Raw genomic sequence first — 20440 nt, forward strand, 5'->3', positions numbered from 1 at the left:
GTGTTGCTATCTCACGGTAGTTACGCGTGTTGCTATATCAGGGTGGTTACACGCGTGTTGCTTTATCAGGGTGGTTACACGCGTGTTGCTATATCAGGATAATTAAGCGCGTGTTGCTATATCAGGGCAATTATGCGCGTGTTGCTATATCAGGGTGGTTACACGCGTGATGCAACATCACGGTGGTTACACGCGTGTTGCTATATCAGGGTGGTTACACGCGTGTTGCTATATCAGGGTGGTTACACGCGTGTTGCTATACCATGGTGGTTTCATGCGTGTTGCTATGTCAGGGTGGTTTCACGCGTGTTGCTATCTCACGGTAGTTACGCGTGTTGCTATATCAGGGTGGCTACGCACGTGTTGATATATCAGGGTGGTTACACGCGTGTTGCTGTATCAGGGTGGTTACACGCGTAATGCTATATCAGGGTGGTTACACGCGTGTTGCTATATCAGGGTGGTTACACGTGTGATGCTATATCAGGGTGGTTACACGCGTGTTGCTATATCAGGGTGGTTACACGCGTGTTGCTATATCTGGGTGATTTTACGCGTGTTGCTATGTCAGGGTGGTTACACGCGTGTTTCTTTATCAGGGTGATTTTTTGCGTGATGCTATATCAGGGTGATTACACGCGTGTTGCTATATCAGGGTGGTTACATGCGTGTTGCTATATCAGGGTGGTTATCCGCGTGTTGCTATATCACGGTGGTTATCCGCGTGTTTCTATATCACGGTGGTTACACGCGTGTTGCTATATCAGGGTGGTTACACGCGTGCTGCTATACCATGGTGGTTTCATGCGTGTTGCTATGTCAGGGTGGTTTCACGCGTGTTGCTATCTCACGGTAGTTACACGCGTTTTGCTATATCAGGGTGGTTACACGCCTGTTGCTATATCAGGGTGGTTAAACGCGTGTTGCTATATCAGGGTGGTTACATACGTGTCGCTATATCAGGGTGGTTACACGCGTGTCGCTCTATCAGGGTGGTTTCACACGTGTTGCTATATCAGGGTGGTTACACGGGTGTTGCTATATCAGGTTGGTTATCCGCGTGTTGCTATATCAGGGTGGTTACACGCGTGTTGCTATATCAGGGAGGTTACACGCGTTGCTATATCAGGGTGGTAACACTCGTGTTGCTATATCTGGGTGGTTACACACGTGTTGCTATATCAGGTTGGTTATCCGCGTGTTGCTATATCAGGGTGGTTACACGCGTTTTGCTATATCAGGGTGGTTACACGCGTGATGCTATATCAGGGTGGTTACACGCGTGATGCTATATCAGGGTGGTTACACGCGTGTTGCTATATCAGGGTGATTTTGCGCGTGTTGCTATATCAGGATAATTATGCGCGTGTTGCTATATCAGGGTGGTTACGCGCGTGTTGCTATATCAGGGTGGTTACGCGCGCATTGCTATATCAGGGTGCTTACGCGCGTGTTGCTATATCAGGATAATTATGCGCGTGTTGCTATATCAGGGTGATTTTGCGCGTGTTGCTCTATCAGGGTGGTTACACGCGTGTTGCTATATCAGGGTGGTTACACGCGTGATGCTATATCAGGGTGGTTACACGCGTGTTGCTATATCAGAGTGGTTATCCGCGTGTTGCTATGTCAGGGTGGTTATGCGCGTGTTGCTATATCATGGTGATTTTGCGCGTGTTGCTATATCAGGATAATTATGCGCGTGTTGATATATCAGGGTGGTTACGCCATGTTGCTATATCATGGTGGTTACGCGCGTGTTGCTATATCAGGATAATTATGCGTGTGTTGCTATATCAGGATGGTTACACGCGTGTTGCTATATCAGGATAATTACGCGCGTGTTGCTGTATCAGGGTGATTATGCGCTTGTTGCTATATCAGGGTGGTTACACGCGTGTTGCTATATCAGGGTGGCTACGCGCGTGTTGCTATATCAGAATAATTACGCGCGTGTTGCTATATCAGGGTGGTTACACGCGTGTTTCTATATCAGGGTGGTTACACGCGTGTTGCTATATCGGTGATTTTGCGCGTGTTGCTATATCAGGATAATTATGCGCGTGTTGCTATATCAGGGTGGTTACGCGCGTGTTGCTATATCAGGGTGGTTACGCGCGTGTTGCTATATCAGGATAATTATGCGCTTGTTGCTATATCAGGGTGGTTACACGCGTGTTGCTATATCAGGGAGGTTACACGCGTGTTGCTATATCGGTGATTTTGCGCTTGTCGCTATATCAGGGTGGTTACACGCGTGTTGCTATATCAGGGTGGTTACACGCGTGTTGCTATATCAGGGTGGTTACACGCGTGTTGCTATATCAGGGTGGTTACACGCGTGATGCAACATCACGGTGGTTACACGCGTGTTGCTATATCAGGATAATTATGCGCGTGTTGTTATATCAGGGTGGTTACACGCGTGTTGCTATATCAGGATAATTATGCGCGTGTTGCTATATCAGGGTGATTATGCGCGTGATGCAACATCACGGTTGTTACACGCGTGTTGCTATATCAGGGTGGTTATCCGCGTGTTGCTGTATCAGGGTGGTTACACGCGTGTTGCTATATCAGGGTGGTTACATACGTGTCGCTATATCAGGGTGGTTACACGCGTGTCGCTCTATCAGGGTGGTTTCACACGTGTTGCTATATCAGGGTGGTTACACGCGTGTTGCTATATCAGGTTGGTTATCCGCGTGTTGCTATATCAGGGTGGTTACACGCGTGTTGCTATATCAGGGAGGTTACACGCTTTGCTATATCAGGGTGGTTACACGCGTGTTGCTATATCTGGGTGGTTAAACACGTGTTGCTATATCAGGTTGGTTATCCGCGTGTTGCTATATCAGGGTGGTTACACGCGTGATGCTATATCAGGGTGGTTACACGCGTTTTGCTATATCAGGGTGGTTACACGCGTGATGCTATATCAGGGTGGTTACACGCGTGTTGCTATATCAGGGTGGTTACACGCGTGTTGCTATATCAGGGTGGTTACACGCGTGTTGCTATATCAGAGTGGTTATCCGGATGATGCTATATCAGGGTGGTTACACGCGCGTCGCTATATCGGTGATTTTGCGCGTGTTGCAATATCAGGATAATTTTGCGCGTGTTGCTATATCAGGGTGGTTACGCGCGTGTTGCTATATCAGGGTGGTTATCCGGGTGTTTCTATATCAGGGTGGTTACACGCGTTTTGCTATATCAGGGTGGTTACACGCTTGTTGCTATATCAGAGTGGTTATCCGGATGATGCTATATCAGGGTGGTTACACGCGCGTCGCTATATCGGTGATTTTGCGCGTGTTGCTATATCATCATAATTATGCGCGTGTTGCTATATCAGGGTGGTTACACGCATCATGCTATATCAGGGTGGTTATCCGCGTGTTTCTATATCAGGGTGGTTACACGCGTTTTGCTATATCAGGGTGGTTACACGCGTGATGCTATATCAGGGTGGTTACACGCGTGATGCTATATCAGGGTGGTTACACGCGTGTTGCTATATCAGGGTGGTTACACGCGTGTTGCTATATCAGGGTGGTTATCCGCGTGTTTCTATATCAGGGTGGTTACACGCGTGTTGCTATATCAGGGTGGTTACACGCGTGTTGCTATATCAGGGTGGTTACACGCGTGTTGCTATATCAGGGTGGTTACACGCGTGTTGCTATATCAGGGTGGTTACACGCGTGTTGCTATATCAGGGTGGTTACACGCGTGTTGCTATATCAGGGTGGTTACACGCGTGTTGCTATATCAGGGTGGTTACACGCGTGTTGCTATATCAGGGTGGTTACACGCGTGTCGCTATATCAGGGTGGTTACACGCCTGTTGCTATATCAGGGTGGTTACACGCGTGTCGCTATATCAGGGTGGTTACACGCGCGTCGCTATATCAGGGTGGTTACACGCGTGATGCTATATCAGGGTGGTTACACGCGTGTTGCTATATCAGGGTGGTTATCCGCGTGTTTCTATATCAGGGTGGTTACACGCGTGTGGCTATATCAGGGTGGTTACATGCGTGTTGCTATATCAGGGTGGTTACACGCGTGTTGCTATATCAGGGTGGTTATCCGCGTGTTGCTATATCACGGTAGTTGCACGCGTGTTGCTATACCAGGGTGTTTTCATGCGTGTCGCTATATCAGGGTGGTTACACGCGTGATGCTATATTAGGGTGGTTTAACGCGTGTTGCTATATCAGGGTGGTTACACGCGTGTCGCTATATCAGGGTGGTTTCACACGTGTTGCTATATCAGGGTGGTTACACGCGTGTTGCTATATCAGGGTGGTTACACGCGTGTTGCTATATCAGGGTGGTTATCCGCGTGTTGCTATATCACGGTAGTTGCACGCGTGTTGCTATACCAGGGTGTTTTCATGCGTGTCGCTATATCAGGGTGGTTACACGCGTGATGCTATATTAGGGTGGTTTAACGCGTGTTGCTATATCGGTGGTTACGCGCGTGTCGCTATATCAGGGTTGTTACACGCGTGTTGCTATATCAGGTTGGTTACACGCGTGATGCTATATCAGGGTGGTTACACGCGTGTTTCTCTGTCAGGGTGATAACACGCGTTTGTTGCTTATCAGGGTGGCATTATGCGCGTGTTTCTTTATCGTGCTCGTGTTACGCGCGTGTTTCACTATCAGGGTGGTAACATGCGTATTGCTATATCAGGGTTGTTACACGCGTGTTGCTATATCAGGGTGGTTACACGCGTGTTGCTATATCAGGGTGGTTACACGCGTGTTGCTATATCAGGGCGGTTACACGCGTGTTGCTATATCAGAGTTGTTACACGCGTGATGCAACATCAAGGTGGTTACACGCGTGTTGCTATATCAGGGTGGTTACACGCGTGTTGCTATACCAGGGTGATTATGCGCGTGTTGCTTTATCAGGGTGGTTACACGCGTGTTGCTATATTAGGGTGGTTTAACGTGTGTTGCTATACCAAGGTGGTTTTCCGCGTGTTGATATATCAGGGTGGTTTCACGCGTGTTTCTATATCAGGGTGGTTACGCGCGTGTTGCTATATTAGGGTGGTTACACGCGTGTTTCTCTGTCAGGGTGATAACACGCGTTTGTTGCTTATCAGGTTGGCATTATGTGCGTGTTTCTTTATCGTTCTCGTGTTACGCGCGTGTTTCTCTATCAGGGTGGTAACATGCGTATTGCTATATCAGGGTTGTTACACGCCTGTTGCTATATCGTGTTGCTACATCAGGGTGGTTACACGCGTGTTGTTATATCAGGGTAGTTATGCGTGTGATAACACGCGTGTGTTGCTTATCAGGTTAGCATTACGCGCGTGTTTCTCTATCAGGGTGGTAACTCGCGTATTGCTTTATCAGGTGCTATTTATATGTGTGGGTGTGGCGTCTTATCTAAGCGGGCCCAAAGCCTACCAGAGAAGACCCCAACCGGCAAGCAGATTGCAATATTTGTTATCAAATAAATCTTGATTTACTTTACCAAGTCTGTTTGTTATTGAAACTGTTTACCACAGTTTTATGTTCTGAAATCATCCCCTATATTACTAAACCACATAAAAATATCCCATTTCTGACTCTGAAAGACTTTAAAAGATCTGACAGATGTTTACATATGTTCGCGTGTAACAGTGAAAAGCAATTGTAGCCAAGAATTTAACTCATACATTGAGTTATCGTTTAAATTTTTGTGGCTCGCAATAGTATGTTTGTTTTGCTTCTTGCGTTTGACCCGAAGATTGTTTTCTTCCAACTTAATTGTCACGTGACTACCATATATGGCATGTAGTCAACAAAGCGCTGACATTTATGTCAATTAGAAAGAGGTAACAAAATGCAAAATGGCGGCTCGGGCACTTAATAAACACCCTCTCAAATCAGTCCCTAGTCAGAGAATTGGGAAATAACCAAGACAGAAACCATGATGGAGAACGAATACAAGAAAATATTAGAGAGACTGCGGGTCAAGTTTCTTGCCTGTGTCACGACAGACCGATTGTTATCGCCGTTACTCGTAAGTCATGTCATATCATCGGATGAACTTCAAACGATACAGAACGAACCCCAGTCGCAGAAAGTTGGCAAGCTTCTCGATGTCGTACAAAGAAAGGACTTCCACGTTTTCAAAAGATTCTGCGTAGTTCTTGAAACAACCTTTCCTTATATGCTGAACTGTATGTTTCTTGGAGTCGAACCCCCAGCTATGGGTAAGTTGAACTGATTCTATAATGATCCTTCTAAACTCATGTTTTCCTTGATATTTTTAAGGGCAATAACACTCTTATGTGAGTCAGCCGAACGCCATTTCGTATATATTTTTGTGTCAAATTCCTTCCCTGTGAGTTGAGCATATAAGATTCAAATTTTCTGCATAATTACAAATTGTTATGGGACATTTCCTTCGTCATGTTTTGACGCACAAGTTTTCTTTTTTACTGTACACAATCAAACAAACTTGAGTGTTTGTGACTTGAAATTAATGATTTCCCACGAGTTTATACGATACGAAACTAAGTAAATAAACTAGGTTTACTACGAGCTAGAAACCTTGTTTAAGGGTGTCGAAACTCAACCCTCGGCTCATGGTTTCCATCGCACGCAAGAACAACAAAACTACATAAATTCGATTCTTGTTAATCTCAAGACTACAAAACAGCATTGTTTTACTCTAATTTAATGAATTCTGAGTATCAGTTCTATAGAGAACCTACAAATCCACCTCTTCCTTGTTGTGTCTCACGGTAAAATTCGATATCTTTTATATCGCAGAAATAAGGCATATAGACTCCACTCCATCGCGTTTTAACTTCAAAATCTACTTATTGCATGGAACTTCTTTGTTCTGTCGGTGAAAGTCTAAAAGAGTATCACGAGTGATAGCTTTGTGTTGTTCGATGGGATTGAGTTTGAATGTATAAAATTATCTTACGATGATGAATTGTGTTATGCATATTATGGCTGCTGTTTTTGGACCGTGGGATTTTAGTCTCCTCCATAAAGGATTGTATTTCTCATTGTAACATAATATCATTAATCGTCTCCACAGCTTCAGCCAGGCTTGAAAAAGCAAATCAGAATAAAACGGAAAACGAGGTCGAGGCGAATTCACCCCGGCACATTAAATGTGAGTAATCAACTTAAGCCCTATTCCTGGAAGCCACTAAAGTGCACGCCCGATCACTTGTTCGATTGTGCCTGTTCTATTTCTGCTGATTTATGTAACAAGACCTACTACCAAATAAGCATCTCGTAGCTGGAATTAGATGTAAAAATTAGAGAGAAGCGTACAATTTTGCTCTTTGATCTCGATGTTTTTGTTTGTCAGTCCTGGCACGTCACTCGTGAGCGGACGCACAATTCTGTTATTGTTTACTTTGTTTCAGCTCGAAAAAAAAAATTTGAATCTATAAAATAAAAACTAAAATGTGCATCAAGAACTTTTTCTTGTTATTCTACACTTCTGATTTTCTCGTTGTTGTGTTCTGGATTCTTTTGGCAAACTTTTTGGTCATTTATTTGTGAGCTGTCGTTATTAAAAGGTCCTAAACACTGCGACCTTATAAGCGTAAAATGAGAGCGGCTTTTAGTCACAGCTCAGACCAAAGGGACTTGATAAACATTATTGACAGTCGAGAAGATCAGAGCCATTCAGCATGCCCCTATCACCCATGAAAGCGATAAAACCGTGCTGATACTAGGTCACACCAGATAGACTAACCACCGAAAGACACAGCAGCATTATCTTTTAGAACTGGATTGACAGGGTTTCCTATAAGACTTGGGCAATATGGAATCAATGATCAAGGGTTCTAGAAAATGATCTGTACTTGGTTTAGTAAGAGATTGCTGTTATGTGTGTAGCAGCTTCCAGTTAAAGAGTACTTTTACAAAAACTAAGAACGAGACATGAACTATCTTAGGTGTCGTTTGAGGTGAAATAATAATTAGTAGGGTGCTGGGATGTAGTGTGATATCAGTGATTAAAACAAGAAAGACAGGCTGTGATAACCCTTTGTTCATCTGATAAAACCATAGACAAGAAGGGGTCTTTGGACAAAGAACACAGATTTGTTGAGTTGCTTAAAAACCTTTTATCTAAGGTCCACAGGAAATTCGAAATAGAGTATAAAAGAAGAAAATGGGTGGATAGGGATTGAATCCAAACAAAATATGTGATGCTCAACAAACAACAAATGAACCCCAGTATTGCTGGGTGCAAAATGGTAAATAACTGGTTGTACACCTCGGGGAAGATTCCACAAGTCCTAGGACACCCCTAATTCAAGCTATACACAAGGAGTGTGTCAATACCAAGCCTTAAGAATTGGGGACACAAAACATACCAAACTGGTCAATTCCTTGGAACTTTTTAAAATACATGCACCCCTGACCCCTTATCCTTGGGTTGGTAATAGTAAAGCACAGCCCCTCTTATTTAACCCCACTTAAAGCAAATATGAATCCCTTTAATTTGATTTTGAATATTCATATATTTATCTACCAATACGGTCAAGCCACTATTAGGGGGTACCCTCTTTGCAACGGTCACTTACTAAAGTCCAAAATAATCCTTCTCATATAAACTGTAAACTTGACTTCTATTTAGCAATCACCTCTATTAACCAGGCATGCTTATCACCACATTGAGGATCTCGTTTGCCAACTTTCATTGTATTTGGCCTCTATTAAGCAGTTGCTTGGCCTAGATCACCCAGATTTTCCTCTTATGACTTGAATATTTTATACTTAGAGCTCAGCCATTTTTAACACAGATGCATCAAGTGATCATGTGTTCTTTATAGACTATTTGTGGGAGATAGAGTAGATAGAGTAGAGCTCCTGTTTTTTTTTTCACATTTTGGCCTAAATAAGAAACCTCTAATCAGCCTTCACTTGTCCAAGTCCGACTGTGACCCCTTAATGGAGGTTCAACTATAATAAACAACCTGTGTATCAGCGAGCTACTTACAAAACAACAGAAGTGTGCCTATAAAAAGCAGATGAAAATTTTTTGATTATATAGCGTTCTATTTATAAAATAAAATAAGTGAAAACTTAAGGCTAGTTGTTTTTCCATACAAAATTTCCACCTATATAACATATATAACCTAATAACATATATAGGGAGAGATAGAAATTGCAAACAGAAAAGAAAATTGAAACCATTACCATCATCACCATCACCAGCAGCATTTCAAAATTGCCAACATAGTCACCATTTCCATCGTGCAAATATACAATAATAATGGTCACCTCAATCATCGCAATCATCATCATCATCATCATCATCACCATCATCACCACCATCACCATCATCATCACCACCATCAACACCATCACCTTCATCATTACCATAACCGTCATCACCTCCACCATCACCATCACTGCTATCACCACCGCCATCATCACCACCATCATCACCACCATCATTACCATCACCAACACAATCACCATCACCACCATTACCACCACCACCACCATTACCATCACCATCATCATCATCATCATCACCATCACCATCACCATCATCACCATCACCATCACCATCACCATCACCATCACCATCACCATCACCACCACCATCACCACCACCATCACCATCATCATCACCATCACTATCACCATCACCATCATCACCATCACCATCACCCTGCGGATGCTACCCTTACTTGACCATTACCATGAATAATAATCTTTCTCCTGTAGGCGGCACGGGACGCACGACAGTCGGTCGTAGCACGAGTATGACCGGACACGACTTATGTAAGGACCGCTACAGTCTCCTAAAAAATGAGCTCAAAGCTGTCAAATGGGAACTAGAGCAAGCGAGAGTGCAGTTGCACCGGACAGAGCGTGAGAGGGACCAGGCATGTCGGGAGCTGGCCGAAGTGTCCGGCCAAAAAAGCGCCAAAAATATGGAAACCAGCATTAACAGCAACACGAATAACAACAACAACAACAACAACACACGTGAACGAAGCAAGGATTATCAGAGACTCAAGCACGAGTATGTCAATGTGCTAACCGAGTTGCAGATTCTGAGGCAGAGGAATAGTGATTTGAATGAGAAGTATGACGTAGTGTCCCAAGAAGCGGATTATTTCCGTAAACAGCACAGAACCGTGCTGAACAAATGTGACCTGCTAGTGAGGGAAGCCCAAAGTTTGCAAAGGAAATACGAGGAGAGTTTGCGCGAACAGGAGAAAATGAAGCAGGATTATGAGGAGATTGTATTGTTAAGAGAGCGGGAAAAGAAAGACACGAGTGAACGATTTGATGTATTTATTGACGAGTCTTCACCTGGGGACAGATTCGCGGCCGAAGTAGATATTGATAAGGATTACGAGATTCAGCAGACGCATCGAGAGCTGCGAACGGAGTACAACCACGTATTCAATCAGTTGAAATCTTTAGAGCTCGAGAATGGGCAAATGAAAGAGCAATTTGATAGCTTGATCAAGGAACGGGATGCGTTGATCACGGAGTGCAATGCGCTAAAACAGCAGTGCGATAACGGACTGAGAAATATTGAGAGAGCCGCGAGAGAACGCGACACTGCGGTTAAATCGTCGCAACAGGCACTCAAAGAGCGGGACGCTGCATTACGCGACTGCGATCAAATCATGAGCTTACAGGTAAAGACAGCTAAAGAATTAGCGAAACTCACCGAGGAGCGGAATGCTGTAATTGGCGAGTACAGATTGATTATGAGTGAACGAGATAATGTGCATCGTGAAACCGATAAAATACAAGAAGATTTGCACAAACTCCAGGAGCGAAATGAGACAATATCGAGCGAAAATAAGCAGCTGTACCAATTGAATAAGTCACTGCAAGATGAGCTTAACGTGGCGTCCGCCGAGCGAACCAAACTCGGCAGCGAAGTCAGTGCTCTTCATGGTGAGGTGAATGGCCTGCTCTCTGAGAAAAATTCCATAATTGCGCAAAGGGACAAAGCGATGGAGGAGTACGAGATGTTTAAGCAAGAGCGCGACGCTGCTAGGAAAGAGCGCAGTGAGGCGTTGATACATAGAGACAAGATCTTAAAGGAGTGCTTTCGAGTGGAGCAAAAGCAGGATCTCGCGCACAAGGGGGAGGCGAACGAGAAGGACTCGCTCAAGAAGAAGTTCCAGTTGCTTTCCAAGGAGTTGACGAGTTCGCTCCACGAGGCCGATGTGTCGAAACAGAGGTGTGATTGGGCGCTTAATGAACGCGATAGGGCTATCGCCGAATGCAAGAAACTTCAATCAAGTTACGATTTATTGCATGAAGAGCACGAGAGAACTGTGACCGACTTGACCGAAATTGTGCAAGACTCGGAAAACGTGCGCGCGCAGCATGCCGAAATGATGATCGAGCTGATGGATCTAAGGACCCGGATCGAGACCCAGCTCTCCGCTAAAAGCTCGTCCAGGGAACTGGTGTCGAGTCGTGACTCAGCCATCGACACTGACTCTACGGTATGGTCACGTGAGCAGTACACGTGATATAATCATGGTCATGGCCTTTTTGCAATTTCTTTCTTATTTGATTTCCCATTTTTCTTTGTTTTATCCTTTTTTATTGTCATCTTGTTTCTTTTACAGGAATGGGAAATGGAATCAGTTGTTTTGGAAAAGGTATGCATATCGCCCAGCTATAATTACCAAAAATGCCAATATGTTCTACCTGAGAACTTCCTTGTTTCCCCACTCCTTTTTCTCCTTCACTGTCCTACACGAGGCTCACAAATGATTACCTCAAATGCATACGCATTTTTTACCCTTACTCGCATTTTATATTTTGCATCGCGTTGCTTGTATTTTTCGAATTTTTGAGGAAACAACGCGCTTCAAGCCGACAGATGAAGACTTATTTGCCTTTGCGGTTATTGGCGCCAAAGAGATCAGACCAAGCAATTCTCATCATTTGGTCCCTGGTTCGCTTCCAGGTTCCGAGGTCAATTGAGTTAGTTGGTCTCGCCTTTGCTCCGAGGTTTTTTCTCCGGGTTCTTCGGTTTTCCGCCCTCCACAAAAAGCAACAATTTTAATCTAAGCTGTGTTCCGTGGTGAGACATGAGTCGTGTGACGGCTGCCTAAGGCGCCTTTCAATGCTTACAACTCGACCACGACAGTATCTGCGCTCTCGTAATTCAGCATTCCAGCCCCAAGATAATTAGCCGATTTGCTTCCCAAATTTAATTGTATTTATTTATAAGTATGTTTCTGTTGAACAGAATTTTTTTCACGACAACCAGCGTGTAGGATATTTTTTGTCATTTGGTGGTCAGACCTGAGAGGTTATCAACAATAAAATTTGTTTCCCCCCTCCCTCCAGCCAAAAGATAAATCTTTGGCCCCTAAGCAGTTTTTGTTCTTTTTCCATTCTCTTAAAAAAAAACTTTTTTGTCAGCCGGATCATCACCAGGATGTTGGTATAACTATCGGGGGAGGACACGACGCGCCCGTTGCACCCCACGACACGTCAATCATCATTACTGACGTCACCAAGGGTAGCCTTGCCGACGGCAAACTAAGGTAGGGTACTTGGTAGATCACTAGTAACATAGCACCATAGTAGCCTAGCAACAAGTAGCACCATGGCAACAAGTAGTAACATAGCAACAACTATTCGCGTGTTTCGTAATATTTTAAGGTATGCGTTCCCCAGCAACCTACAGACCTACATGACGCCATCTTGAAAACGTACTGTAAACATTCAAAATAAGGAATCGCTCCCTGCCCTTGTATGGAACTAACCACGAAAATCCTAATAGCTAAATGTTGTCGATTGCCAGTTATCTTTAGAAAAATCGAGATTGATCACTTGTTCTTTTTGCCATGTCTTACGTAACCGTTTGTGTTCAAGAATCAATGATCACCTACTCAAGGTGAATGATGTGGATCTGACAAACGTCGCGTACCACACCGCGGTACAGGCCATTAGCGAGGCGAACGTCATCAGCTTGGTGAGTCACGCCGTGTCACGCAATATGTAATGTACAACTATTAGGGGTAGCGTGACATTACGTACCACACCGCGGTACAGGCCATTAGCGAGGCTAACGTCATGACATGCGTTTCGTAACACAGGAGGTTTGATCGCAAAATATTTGAAAGAGTTCCCTGCTAGCAGAGGCCTCTTTTCTCTGTATTTCGCTGGGCTGGCGTTCGCGAGGAAAAGATACCTCTGCCATGGGTCGAAACTGTTTTCGTTGCGCATGCGTGAGCGTTTCTAGGCTACCGCGTGACGTGCCAAAACCCGTACCATCGCGTGAAAGCTGTCAATATGTTAATTTTTGTCGTAAATAATGAATCAAACTCCGGTTAGTTCTCCTCTTCGGAAAAAAGAAAAACAACTGTTCAATTTCAATCACCAAAAACGTCACTTAAAAGGTTGAACAGCAAACGCAGCAAAGACGAGTTTTGTCTTGTCTTTGGGATAAATTTCAAGACATTTGGGCAGGCGAGTTTCTTCAGTAAATATCGCACAGTTGGACTCGAAGAAAATGTTTCAAAACTTTTTGGTAAACTTATATCAGCTAATCCCAGAAGAATATGCAAAAGCTGTAAACGGTAGATTTACTCGCTAGTCAAAAGAGAGAAAATTCTGAATGAAGACAAGGCATTGAATGGCTTCTTTTATAATTCGTCACGTGATATTTCTACGGAGGACGCTGTTTCGAATGCGGGCTTATTATCCCACAGCGGATATACGCTTCACGCATGCGCTAGTCATTGTGGGCTCAAATAGTGGCCAGTAATTAATAAACAGAGCATGCGCTCTGGATCTCCCGTCCACGATCGTGGACGGCGGTTTGATCAAAAGAATTTGCGACCCATGGCAGAGGTCTCTTTTCCTCGCGAACTCCAGCCCAGCGAAATACAGAGAAAAGAGGCCTCTGCTAGCAGGGAATTGAAAGAATCAAAGTGAGCCCATTTCAGCCTCCGCGCGAGATTTACAACTGACATGGGTAGCGTGACATTGCCTACCACACCGTGGTAAAGGTCATCTTGTGACTCACGCTATGTCACTTAATAACAGCAGCGTGACGGATGTAACACATCTCGCTTGACTGTGACGTCTTATGTTGTGTGTTATCCTTCAGACTGTGCGCAGACGCAGATCGTCCAGCGTCAAGTCCCTGGTGCAGCCTGTGCGTCTGACACTCTCTGATGGAAAAGGTGCGCGTTACTCAGTGTCACGCATTATGTGACCTCAGGATACCATACATTTACATCGTCACGCCATATTGTCACGCTAGAACGTCCCGTTTACTTCCATGTTGTATTGTCACGCAGTCTTGTCACCTCGTCATCGCCACGGCATACTGTCTTGTTATTTCGTCACACTAGAACTAGAACGTCACACTTTATCTGTTTATTGTAATGATATATTGTCACGTAATATAATCACACTAGACATCTCGCTACTATTGTCACGTTATAGTGACACGCCTTTTTGACACGTCATTTTGTAATGTATATCGTGACTCTATATCGTCAAACGTCGCGCTACTATTGTTATGTCATATTGTCACGTTATCTTGTCTAGTATCGTCACGCTATATTGTCACGTTATATCGTCACACTAGACATTCCGCTATTATTGTTACATTATATTGTCACGCGGTTTTTCACGTTATCTTGTCATGTATATCGTCACGCTATATTGTCACGTTTTATCGCCAAACTTGACAACGCGCTTCTATTGTTACGATATATTGTCACTTTATGTAGCTCAGGGGGAGGAGCGATTACAGTCAGGCGAGTTCTGGTGCGGAAGGTTTTTTTCGGTGGCGTGTAAATGCTCTTGAAAGAATGTTATGATTCCAGAACGCCCCGCGCCTCTTTTTACTGGCACTATGCACAGGTTGGTTGTGATAACGTGCTGACTCATTTGTGGTGTTTCATGCAGAGCTTGGAATCCATATCGACAACTCCAAGTTCATCAGCTTCATCTCCCCGGGCAGTACTGCTGCGCTAAACCCCATGCTCGCCATCGGGGACAAGATAGTGGAGGTGAGCTACTGATTCCTCTACTTAACAATTAACAACGCGAAAAACAAGTATGGGAGCAGTTTCAATGTGTAAAAAACATTTGATACTTTCAACCAATCGACAACAAGTTTCTGATAAGAACATGGGAGATGAAGATTTCTTCAAGAAAAAAACTGGAATACTTTTAATCAAATAGAAACTAGATCTCAAGTTTTCTTACAAATAAACCGTCTTTCATTTTCAATTGTAAACAATAACAAAGGAGTGGTTAATCGACATTCTTTAATTGCTATAGGTAAATGGCCAATCGGTGGAGAACCTGTCACAACTAGAGACCGAGAAGCTGCTGTGTACTAGTACTGTAAGCCTTGCCGTCCTAAAACCCAAAAGCGCACACCTCACCCAAGCCATGCAATCCCTTCTCGAGGAAGTCAACGAGAAAATGAGCTGCGAATCAGACCTGTTCCATCACTTGCAGACTAACAGGAAGAGAATCCTAATGAACGATAGCTACTCGGAAATGGGAGGCTTCTCTCGCCACGCCCATGGGTACTCGGGGCGAAGCTCCCCCACGGAGGAAGGGGTGTTAATCCCGGATTGCGTGTCTGAGCCTGTGTTGAACTCTTCGCCTTCCTTGACGCCTCTTTACGAGGAGAGGTGCCAGGAAACACCGACCGACTCTAGTACTGCCTCGGTGAGCAGCGAGAACGTCAGACACTCTTCTTGTTCACGCTCTGTGACTCCGAATCAGTCTTCTCCTCTCTCCGAGTTAGCTCATACATCACCTGCACACCTAGCTACCGCATCTCAGATCACCCACCCCTTACCCCATCGAACCATAAGCATCCCATACCCCTCCCCCCCACATACCACTTCATCTCAGTCTTCTCAGGCCACCCATACTCCTCCCCCTCGTGCCGTTGACTTGCCACACCCCTCTTCCCCTCACTCTTCCAGTGCTCTTTACTCTTCACCTTCTCGTACATCGAATCTTCCTTACACCACTTATACCAACACCGCAATATCTTCCCAACCCTCCCCTCCTTACTCAAGCACCTCCCCCCACCCCTCGCACTTTTCGACTCGGGTCTCGACAAACGGGTCCAGTCCCAGCTGTCAGTACACTTACGCGGACAGATCAACACAGGAGAAACCTCTGCCACCGACCCGCACCAGTTCATACATCACAGCGGTCACCTCGGCCGCGCATCCCCCGGGGCCACACCCATCGAGGCTACACCCCTTTGGATCACACCCATTGGAACAAGAGGAGACTATTGCGTTAGAACATTTGTCCGGTCAGGGACCGTCCGAGGGTGAGGTGTCCGGTCATGGTCCTTCTAGCTCGCTGCCCGACCCAGACTTCTTGGACGAGCCTCATACTGCCGCGTTCTACGCGCGCATGAGCACGTATCAGAAACCGCGGGGCGGTGCGCGCCCGCAATCAGCGCCAGCTACGAGACATCAGGTGAGGCATTTAAACTTTATCATAGCTAAATACTTGGTATAAGCATCGATCTCCATCGGCCAAATACCAGGTATAATACAACATCCATGTCCATCAGCCAGCCATGGCCCCTCCATCCATTTGTGTAATCACTTGAAGTACTCATCACAATGCCCTGGCTAAATACAATCGATCCACACTTCATTTAGTTGGCCGCACAAGTCCTCACAGGCATGTGCTGTGCTCAACAAAATTTTCAAGGTTTATAATCTGCAAAATATTTCACACCCCTTTCGGGCTAAAGTTTAAAGCTGCTTTGTCGCCAGTTTACTGCCGTTCGTTTACGTAACAATATCAGGTGTGGAAAACCCAAAAGATATTTCAAAAGTTTGAAAGTGTCTATTGGGAGTTTATTTGAGGATGTGGCTGATGATTTAGAGCATATTGCCCGTTATAGAGTGGATTCTAACAGATTCTATTGTCTCTTAACGGTCGAGGTTTCCTTCTGCCCTCCAGAAGTAAACTGGTCACAATGCCGCTTTAAGTTAGTCACCCAGGAAGATTTTGAAAGCTAAGTAGCGAATGTCGTATTAACTTGCCTTGTTTTAAGGGAATTGAGATGTGGAAGCCCATTCGTAGACATACTGGGGACAGGTATTGTAAAGTTGCCCCCGAGTTTGATTCGACTTAATCTTTTTATTTCTTATTGCAGTACCTACCTTACACAAGTCATACCGACCCCCTGGCTCTGGCTCCGCCCAAACTGTACCCCACGGGACCCCCCGTATCCGTGGCCGTCCTCAAATCGCGCTCCGTCCCGTTTTACACGGCGACAAGTTACGTAATACCACGCTACAACACCCACCCTGTTGAGACACAGCACTGCATGCCGGTACGTTGCCACAGGGAGTCCACCGGATCCGGGTCAAGCACACCACGCGCCGCGCTGTCACGCAGTCACGCCATGTCGGATACGAGGATGTCGTATCACTACCGCCAGGGCTCGTCACACAGCGCGGATGAGCGCGAGTTTAGACGCCGTCACGCGTCCCAACAGAGCTTCGACTCCAGCACTCACAGCCACCCCCTCAGTAGGAAGCATCACCGAGTCAGCCTCCCCCCGCCCGGCCAGTTCAGCTCGCAGCCTGCGTTCCCGGCCGGTAGTCACGGTTCGGTGGAATCCGGGGGGTCACCCTCCTCGGGGCAGGCTACCCCCCTCAGGGCGCCGTCTACGCCTATCGTGGCGCCGGTTATCGAGGGAGAGATTTTAGCTTTCGACTTCAGTGGCTCGATGCCCCCGGATGCTACTGATAACAGGTACGTAACCTTTTTTCACTGTGTCACTTTCTATGTTGCTCATAACTGTGATAGTTCTTTGGTCGGTTAACAAAGCCTCAACATGACCGTCGTGGCGAGTGCGACGTCGCGCTCAGGGCCTGAAGACTGTTCTTTTTGTTACGTTCTTACCGCAACCAGATTTCCTCTGCCTGTAATATCTTGAATTGAGGATATTGTACACCCTTAAGGCTAATATCCACGTTGTCGGTACGAACGGACCCAGTGCACCCACTCGGAAATGTTGAAATTGATAGAGTCGATTTAAGACATGATCAACCCAACGGAATTATCAGGCGTGATCCTTGAAACCCGATTAATTTTTTTTCAGCATTTTCTTTTTTGTACTACGTTTTCTTCCAAACTTTGACTCTAAATTGATCAATTATTCTGCAGTCGGTTTTGATCAGAATTTACGGTATTTCCCTTATAGAACAAGGGAGATTGTGCAAATAATGATCATACATGGGAGCGCTTTGAAGATGGATTATGTTTTAAAATGCCCAACAGAAGTGGGTCACCTTAAAATTTATGACACATTGGTTGGAGTACTTTTTTAGCGCATTATATAGGAGTAAAAAGGCTAGATACAATATCAAAAACAATAGAATTTGCTTCTCTGAATTCAGCCAAAACAATATGAGATATTGGCGGTGTCTAGTTGCGCTTAGTAATAGACGAAGTGGGATAGATTTGTAAAGAACGAAACTTCTGGAATATCTATCCTTTTAAGCGCTCTCATTAAATCTATAATCATACTACTTTCTCTTATTCAGCATCCCGGCTGCAGGGGGTTGCCTATGCTAAATTGTATCTATTTTATTTTATTTTATCTTTTTTATATTATCTATTTTATTTTATTTTATCTTTTTTATATTATCTATTTTATTTTATTTTATCTATTTTACTTTGTTTCGCAGAGACCACGAACCACGTCAGGTGCACATCGAGAAGAAAGACACCCTTGGCATTTCCATCACCCCTGGCAACTGCGGCGGGATCTACGTGTGCAACGTGAAGGAAGGGAGTGTTGCGCAGAAGGCCGGGCTAAGATACGGTGACCAGCTTCTAGAGGTATTGACCACTCAGACTCCTGGGGTGGTGAGGAGTAGGGATAATTGACGCTTAAAGCTGGGGTGGGGCTACCAGCTGCAGTGGAGCCTCGATATTGCGATACCCTCAATATAGTGATAGCCTCGATATAGTGATAGCCTCGATATAGCGATCGCCTCGATATAGCGATAGCCTCGATATAGTGATAGCCTCGGTATAGTGATAGCCTCGAAATAGTGATAGCCTCGATATTGCGATAGCCGCGATATAGTGATAGCCTTGATATAGTGATAGCCTCGATATAGTGATAGCCTCGATAATGTGATAGCCTCGATAATGTGATAGCCTCGATATAGCAATAGCCTCGATATAGCGATAGCCTCGATATAGTGATAGCCTCGATGTAGTGATAGCCTCGATGTAGTGATAGCCTCGATGTAGCGATAGCCTCGATGTAGCGATAGCCTCGATGTAGCGATAGCCTCGATGTAGCGATAGCCTCGATATAGTGATAGCCTCGATATAATGATAGCCTTGATATAGTGATAGCCTCGATATAGTGATAGCCCCGATATAGCGATAGCCTCGATATAACGATCAGCGAAAAAATAAATTGTGCGTTTTATTGCTAACCTTTTGTTTAATATCATTTTTATTTTATTTCCATACATTAGTACAACGGTGTGAATCTTCGTTGCGCGACTTACGAGCAGGCCGCGAAGATCTTGAAAGAATCCGGGAACAGCGTAACGATCCTGGCGCAGTTTAACCCACAGAGGAACTGGGATGCGGATATAAACCTGAGCAACTCTGAGTCGAGTACCGCATGCAGCACGCCCATCAACAGACGGAAAGTCAAGAGGGATGACAGCACCATCACCCCACCCATACCACGTGACGAAAAGGTGCGTAACACGTCACCCATACCACGTGACGAAAAGGTGCGTAACACGTCACCCATACCACGTGACGAAAAGGTGCGTAACATGCACCCATACCACGTGACGAAAAGGTGCGTAACATGCACCCATACCACGTGACGAAAAGGTGCGTAACATGCACCCCTACCACGTGACGAAAAGGTGCGTAACACGCCACCCATACCACGACGAAAAGGTGCGTATTACGTCACCCATACCACGTGACTAAAAGGTGCGTAAAACGCCACCCATACCACGTGACGAAAAGGTGCGTAACACGCCACCCATACCACGTGCCGAAAAGTGTGTAACACGCCACCCATACCACGCGACGAAAAGATGCGTAACACGTCACCCATACCACGTGAAGAAGAGGTGCGTAACACCCCACTCTTACCACGTGACGAAAAGGTGCGTAACACGTTACCTATACCACGTGACGAAAAGGTGCGTATTACGTCACCCATACCACGTAACGGAGAGGTGCGTAACACGTCACCCGTACCGTGTGACGAAAAAACACGTGACGAAAAGCTGGAGGTCACGTCACGCATTCCACGTAACGAAAAGGTACGTGTCACGTCACGCATACCACGTGACGAAAAGGTACGTGTCACGTCTCACATACCACGTGACGAAAAGGTACGTGTCACGTCTCACATACCACGTGACGAAAAGGTACGTGT

The 20440-nt window shown here is 45.2% G+C and overlaps 1 protein-coding gene across 2 annotated transcripts in view; it reads left to right on the plus strand.

The window, feature by feature from the left end:
* Positions 1–5818: 5818 nt before the first annotated feature.
* LOC5507706 (disks large homolog 5) overlaps positions 5819–20440 on the plus strand; it is a 29157-nt gene continuing 14535 nt past the window's right edge. For both annotated transcript variants that reach the window (XM_032376461.2, XM_032376462.2), the window contains exons 1-12: positions 5819–6227; positions 7067–7144; positions 9727–11480; positions 11607–11639; positions 12412–12536; positions 12868–12967; positions 14108–14183; positions 14917–15020; positions 15295–16467; positions 17159–17763; positions 18702–18855; positions 19509–19739. In XM_032376461.2, coding sequence (XP_032232352.1) covers positions 5942–6227; positions 7067–7144; positions 9727–11480; positions 11607–11639; positions 12412–12536; positions 12868–12967; positions 14108–14183; positions 14917–15020; positions 15295–16467; positions 17159–17763; positions 18702–18855; positions 19509–19739 — 4719 coding nt within the window. In that variant the 5' untranslated portion in view covers positions 5819–5941. The remainder of the gene's footprint in view (positions 6228–7066; positions 7145–9726; positions 11481–11606; positions 11640–12411; positions 12537–12867; positions 12968–14107; positions 14184–14916; positions 15021–15294; positions 16468–17158; positions 17764–18701; positions 18856–19508; positions 19740–20440) is intronic.

This window comes from Nematostella vectensis, chromosome 11 (assembly GCF_932526225.1).
Source record: "Nematostella vectensis chromosome 11, jaNemVect1.1, whole genome shotgun sequence".
Classification (NCBI taxonomy): domain Eukaryota; kingdom Metazoa; phylum Cnidaria; class Anthozoa; order Actiniaria; family Edwardsiidae; genus Nematostella; species Nematostella vectensis.